The sequence below is a fragment of the Poecile atricapillus genome, chromosome 7 (genome assembly GCF_030490865.1).
Source record: "Poecile atricapillus isolate bPoeAtr1 chromosome 7, bPoeAtr1.hap1, whole genome shotgun sequence".
Taxonomy (NCBI): Eukaryota; Metazoa; Chordata; class Aves; order Passeriformes; family Paridae; genus Poecile; species Poecile atricapillus.
The window spans coordinates 25,954,411-25,961,126 of record NC_081255.1 but is presented as its reverse complement, the minus strand read 5'-3'; the positions used below and the strand labels follow the sequence as shown (position 1 = coordinate 25,961,126).

Genomic DNA, 6,716 nt, shown 5'->3' with positions numbered 1-6,716 from the left:
TAAATCTCGTTTCTCTACGTTCTGCTTGGGAAAGGAAAGAAACGAAAGAGAGATGGGGAGGGAAAAAAGATGCTGGAGGGCAATGTTTTCAGGTCGGGCACTGGGGCACGGGGAGATTGGACGTTATTATTAAATCCTAAATTCACCGTGAAAACGGGAGTTTCTGCGCAGTCACAAGGAAAGGCCAGGGCAGTCCTGGAGGAAGGATCAAACTATTGGAAAATATGTTCTTGGTGTCTAAAGGTGGTTTTTATAATCCAGGATGATTTATTTTTGTTCGGGGCTGCGAGGAACTAGAAAGAGAAAACAAAAAACTACCGGAGAAAGGAATAAGATCTTGACCTTTCCTAATTCTCCAAATCAGCAGTAATGGAAAGCAGAAGGTGCCAGGGGAAGAGGCAGGAGGTGAGGGCCGAGCGGGAGCGCAGCGGGGCCGGCCGGGCTGGGGTCCCGCACCCACAGCCCGCAGCGGGCGAGGGAAGGGCCGCTCGCTTCCCTCCTCGGGATCCGCACCACTTAACACGGGCTTAGTTAAGCGAAAGCAGAGAAAGCAATTACACACACACAGCCCTCCCGCTGTGGTCCCGACGGGGATATTCCGGGGCAGGATCGTTTTATCTCGCCCCGACAAACCCGAGGAGAATCCCCCGTTTTCCGCCTCTCCCGGGCTGCGCACACACGGAAATCCGCCGCGGAGTAACTACGCACAGAGCGACGCGGTTTTGCTACAATCCTTTCACCTGACATATAGAAAGCAGAGGAGTGGGGGCACATTAAAGGAAAAAAAACCCAAAAACCAAAAAACCAAAAACCAAAAAACTCCATGAATGCGTAACCAAAGCCAAAGCAAGGCAGGGGAACCCGTATTCCCCCCCGGTCCTACTTGGAAACAGCCGCCGATCCGAAAGGGAGATGGGGGGAAAAAACGCTAAACGTGCAGAAAAGGATCGGGCTCCTGGAGGGTTTTGCCCGGGGTTTAGCAGCGACAAAACAACCCCAGAAAACAGCCCCGAGAACCTGAGCTACGGAGCCTAAGCACGGGAGGGGAGGAAAAGGGAAATGCTAAATCGCCTTTCTGGCCAGGGACTCCCAAGCAGCGACTGCAACAGCTAATTATTTTCCTTTCAGTGCTCGGTTATTGCTGGTATCCTCCTCGCCTCCCCTCCAATAAATAAATAAAACCCTCCTTTAGGCAGCGAGGCGTGAAAAATGATCCTTGCTGAACGCTTAAAAATAACGTCCCGTGAAGATCGGGGCCGCGGAGCCAGCCTGCCCCGTAATTAGGGGCTATTATCCGTCCCGCCTAGCCGAGGCAAAATTTCTCATGAAACCCCCGAACCGAGCCCGGCCAGGGCATTCCGGAGCCAGGGGAGACCCCCGGGTCCTTCCCCGCCGCCCCCCATTCCGGCGGACGGGGAGAGCCGGTTCCCGGGGCTCCGCCGACCCTCCCCGAGCCACGCAGACACTTGCAGGAGGCGTGAGCCCGATCGGGGCACGGAACGAGCTGAGGTGCTTCAGGGAAATTCAGGGAATTGGGGAAATTCTAATTTTAGGGACGCTTGGGGTTCTTCTCCCCAAAATAAAACCTCGACCGCGCTCGCACTCGCAGCCCCCGCAGGGCCGATCCCGACCCTTCCTGCGTGGGTACCACGAGTCCCGGTTAAGGGGGGGAATCCCCCCCTCCCAAGTCAGTTCAGCTTCAATTCTGTCCGACGAGCGCGGCTTCAAAACCCACAATGACTCCGCAAGGCAAAAGGAGATGAACGCAGCCGGGGCAAGGTGTCGCAGCCCCAGACACCGCCCCCGATCCCCCTCTCCTGAGCGTGTGGGGCAGGGGGCTCTCCAGGGAAACACCGCTTCCCCGCTGAGGACCCCCCTCCATCCCTTCAAGCCCTGAGACCACCAACTTGGAGAACCCATTGCACCAGCGGGACTGGAGGGGCCACACGCCTCCTTCATCCCTACGGGCATCGACTGCCATTTCTTATCCGCTCCTGGCACCCTTGGCTCCTGTCCCTCCTGCGCTTCACAAACAAACAAGCCAAAAATTATTAAAAATCGCTACTTTATATTAAAACAACTAGCCCCCCTTCTGCCAGGCGCACAACCACCACCCAGCCTCGCTGTACATCGCTTTCTTCCCTCGGATCCCGTCTCCTCAAAGCAAGCTCGGTTATTAAAAGAGGCTGAACAAAGATAGCCCCGAGAGCAGCTATCAGCGCATTTTAACTTCATCAAAGACTTCGGGGGAGAGGGAGAGGAGGGGTCTGGCACCTTCTAGTAATGAGCTTGTCAGGAACACCCCTGCCAGAGCAATTGAACAATTTGCACACAAGCAAAAGAAAAGGAGAGTGGAGGGAGGGAGGAAGGGGAAATGCTACAAAAGCCCCTTCAATTTCCAACCATGTGCTTGGCAATCTGGAAAATAGATTCATTGGCCTCCTCTTTTCTCCCATGTCGAGTCTTGTAGCCCCTTTTGTAGGAGCTGGACATGAAAGGGAGACAACCAAGTGCCGGACACGAAGATCGCTTTTCAAAAGCAAATGTGTGTGAAGGCGAGATGTGAGACCGCTCGCTGCGGGGAGGCGGCACGTTCAGGAACAACATCAACAAACTGCGCGGAGGTTCGAGGTGGCACAGACAGGGGCAGCGGAGGGGGGATAAAAAAGGGATGGGTGATGGAAGTGAAAAGAAAAGCCGATCCCCCCCGCTCCTCGGCGCACACCGCCCGGCTCCTGCTCCTGCCTGAGCCCCGGAGGGCCCCGCACAAAGCCCCGCTGCCCGGGGACCGGCTCCGTCCCCCGCTCCCTGCCTCGTACGGCTCAGCTCTTTTTTACTTTTTCTCCTTCTCCTTCAGCTGGCTGCCCGGTCAGAAAGGCCTCGATTCTTTCGATCAGGGTCCCTGCCAACAAACAAACCAAAGAGCCACGTTTGGTCCCTGAAATAAATAAATTGGAGGTGGGGAGGTGAGGGGAAGTTTGGAAGAGAACGGAAAGCTTTAAGATGTTTATTTACTTTGTAAGTTGTTGCAAAATTTAGGCAGAGATCAAGTTTCATTTGGTCATTCAAATACTGCAGGCCCAAGGGGGAACGTGTATGCGGGGGGGAAACCCTCCAACTTATTTTCTCATGTGTCAACTTTTCCAAACAAAATAAAAGGAGGTGTGGGGGGGAGGGGGTGAAGAAGGGAGAACCTTTTTTCCCGGCTGCCACCTCCTTCCCCCTGAAAACACGCGGGCTATTTTTTGGTTTTGTTGGTTTTTGGGATTTCTTGTTCGTTGGGGTTTTTTTTGTTTGTTTTTTTCCTGGGAGACACCAAAATCCAAGAAAAAAAAATTAAAATTTATAAAAAAATTAATAATAATAAAATCCGGGGATGTTTTGGTTTGCCGGCCCGGGCGTGTGGCAGCGCTGGGCAGGGGCCCGGCCGCGGAGGGGCCGCTCAGCCCCTGCAGAAAGCCCGAGGGTCGCCGGCCCGAGGCTGGGAACCTCTCGCTTCCCCGAGGCCCGAGCGGGTCTCTCGGCTCTCAGCGTGACAAAGGACATCGCAAAGAACGATTTGGATTGTTATTTTTTTTTTTTATCCAGGTCACAAACATTTATTAATTTACAACGACGGTGGACAAAATTCTGTTGCCTTTTCCACATCAAATTATTCACAGATTCTCTCAATAAAATAGATATGACGGATGCACAACCAGTGAAGAGTTAACTGGACTCCGCTCATTAGCTCCCGAATAATCTATATACAAATAATTACCAATACACCAAAAAACCCACGCACGGAGGGGGTGGGAAAACAAGGATTAAAAAAAAATAGTATGGGAATTCTCCAAACTTCCTGACTAATCCGATTTTCTTTCAAACGTGCATTTGAATATCTAATTGGGAAAAAAAAAAAAAAAGAAAAAAAGAAAAATAAAAAAAATAAACCGCAGTCCTGAGTTTCATAGACTTTTCTTCTTCTTAAAAAACAAAGAAACCTTAAACAGTGCCTTTTAAAACCAATCCCGAAGCTTCAAAGAAACTAAAAATGAGATCGGACCATTAAAACATTTTCTTTGAGAGCGGGGGAGAGACACACACATGGCAAAACCACCCGGCAGAGAGACTTGCAGGAACGAAAATGGGCTCGCTGCGACCGGGGGCGTCCGCAACTCCCCTGGACGCTTTCCCAGGCGATCTGGGGGAGCCCCGCGGAAAACCCACACCTCTCAAAGGAAACATTTCCCACCCTAAGACCGCTTCGTTCTTCACATGCTCCCCCTCCTCCCCTCACAAGACGTTGCGTGTTCAACCAGCCCAGGTCCCAGTTTATGTTACGGCCACTTTATAAATACGCTTTGGCGCTTGTAGGACCAAATCGTGTTATTCTTTCCCTCCTCCCGCCCTCCCGATGTATTGATTATTTTTTTTTTTTCCCCCGATCAGAGAGAGACAAACAGATCTGGATGCCACTGAGCCTGGAAATGAAGTAAAAATTAAAAAAAAAAAAAAAAAAAAAAAAAAAAAAAAAGAAATATTTCCTACCTTAAAACACAACAGGAGGAGATGGGGGGGAGGGACACGGGGAGAGGGAAGGGGAGCAGTTTCGGAGGAGTGGAGGAGAGCTGGAAAGGGGCCGTTTGCTTCGCGACTCTCCCCCCCCATCCCCCTCCCCTTCCCCAGTCCACAGCACACTTTAAAAATGACAGCTGCTGAGGGTTGTGATTTTACTGGAAAAGTTCTGGGCCGGCTGGAGGAGCGGCTCGTGTGCCAGGCTGACCTGAGGCTGTGCCGGGGCCAAGGCGGGGCTGAGCACGGCCAGGACCTGCGCCGGGGGGCCCGCCTGGCCGGCGGGGTAGGGCGCGGCGGGCGCGACGCTGGGGTTGGTGCTGGGCGGCGGGGGCACGGCCCCCCCGATGATGTTGTCTATGGAAAAAGAGGGCCGGGAGGGGTGGTTGGTGCCGCCGCTGCCGCCGCCGCCGCCGCCGGCGGGCGAGGGGTCCGGCTTGAGGGTCTGGAGGAGGGCGGCGGGCAGGGCGGTGGGGCTCAGCTGGGGGTGGTAGAAGGACTTCCTGCAGTTCAGCTCGCCGCCCAGGAAGGAGGGCAGCCCCGAGGCGGCGGAGAAGACGGAGGCGGCGGCGGGAGGCGGCGGAGCCGGTAACGGGCAGTGCGGCGCCGGGAAGGGGAAGGCGCCCGCGGCGCCGCCGCCTCCGCCACCGGGATGGTGGTGGTGGTGGTGGGGGTAACCCTGGAGCTGCAGGCCGTAGTTGTAGCCGTAGGGTCCGTAGGCGAAGCCGGGCAGGAAGGCGGCGGGGTCGGCGGCCCCGGCCCGCAGCAGCAGCTCGGGGTGCGGCGGGTGCAGCTGCTGCTGCCGCTTGAAGCGCTTCCTCCGGCGCAGGAAGCTCCCGTTGTCGAACATGTCGGCGGACTCGGGGTCCAGCGTCCAGTAGTTGCCCTTTCCCGGGTTGCCGGGCTCCCGGGGGATCTTGACGAAGCAGTCGTTGAGGGAGAGGTTGTGGCGGATGCTGTTCTGCCAGGCGGGGAACTTCTCCCGGTAGTACGGGAAGCGCCCGCTGATGAACTCGCAGATCTCGCTCAGCGTCAGCCGCTTCTTGGGGCTCTGCAGGATGGCCATGGTGATGAGGGCGATGTAGGAGTAGGGCGGCTTCACCAGCGGGTTCTTCCCCCCGGCTCCGCCGCCGCCGCCGCCGCCCGCGGGCGCCTTCTCCCCGGGCGCGGCGCCGCGGGCGCAGGCCGGCTCCGAGCCGCCGGCGGGGGACAGCCGCTCCGGGGACCCCCCCATGCGCGCCTTGGCGGCCCCGCTCCGCGGCAGCGCCAGCCCCAGCGGATCGCCGCCGTCCTCCTCGTCCTCCTCGTCCTCGTCCTCCTCCTCCTCCTCCTCGCTGTACTTGCCCCCATCCTGGGGCGGGCCCACCACGTCGATATCCGCGTCCTCCACCTCGGAGAGCGGCTCTTCCTCCGGGGAGCGCTCGGACATGATCCCGCAGCCGCCGCCGCCGCTGCTGCCCAAAGTCATTGTTGTGCGGCCGGGGCGGCCGGGGCCGGGCTCCCCCCCCCACCTAGCGGCGGCTCCCGGGATGGGCCCGGGGCCGTGCCGGAGGGCTGCGGCCGCCGCTGGGACTCCGCGCCCCGGCGCCGCCGCTCCGCTCCGCGCCCCGCTCGCCGCGCCGCTGCTGGCGGGGCCGCGGTGGTGGCTGCGGGGTGGTGGCTGCGGAGGGAGGGGCGGCGGAGGGGGCGCGGGGCGGGGGCGGGGGGACGGGGAGCCCGTGGGCTGGGCAGGGCGCTTGGAAGCAGCGATAATAAATAATGGTGATAATGATAATAAAAGGAGAGAAACACAGGGGGGGAAAAAAAAAAGAGGGGGAAAATAAACGTTAAAAAAAAGAAAAGTGGGGTTTGCGACGGCTCCTTCTCTGGTTGGGGGGAGGGAGGGGAAGGGGAAGGGAGGGGCAGGGGAAGAGGGAGGGGGGAGGGCAGAAGTGGGGAAGGCGGCTCCCCCCTCCCCACCCCTCCCGAGCTGGGACCCGGTGGAAACGCTCCCACACTGCGCCTGCTGCCAGCGCTCCCCAGGCCTTTATACGGCAGCCCCGGCATCACGTGGCGCCCGCCACAGCCCCCACGGGGCACGATGAGGGACTGCCCGGCCCGGCCCGGTCCCCGGGGAGCGTGTCCCCCTCCCGAGATGCTTTCGAGGAAAGGCGCTGCCCGCT

At 58.1% G+C, this 6,716-nt stretch overlaps 1 protein-coding gene across 5 annotated transcripts in view; it reads right to left on the bottom strand.

The window, feature by feature from the left end:
* FOXD2 (forkhead box D2) overlaps positions 1-6,227 on the bottom strand; it is a 37,977-nt gene extending 31,750 nt beyond the window's left edge. For 3 of the 5 annotated variants that reach the window (XM_058842991.1, XM_058842993.1, XM_058842990.1), the window contains exon 1: positions 4,531-6,227. In XM_058842991.1, coding sequence (XP_058698974.1) covers positions 4,682-6,022 — 1,341 coding nt within the window. In that variant the 5' untranslated portion in view covers positions 6,023-6,227 and the 3' untranslated portion in view covers positions 4,531-4,681. Of the gene's footprint in view, positions 1-2,017; positions 2,903-3,590; positions 3,882-4,530 lie in introns of those variants that run through there. The other 2 variants (XM_058842989.1, XM_058842988.1) reach the window with 2 other exon arrangements.
* Positions 6,228-6,716: the final 489 nt, after the last annotated feature.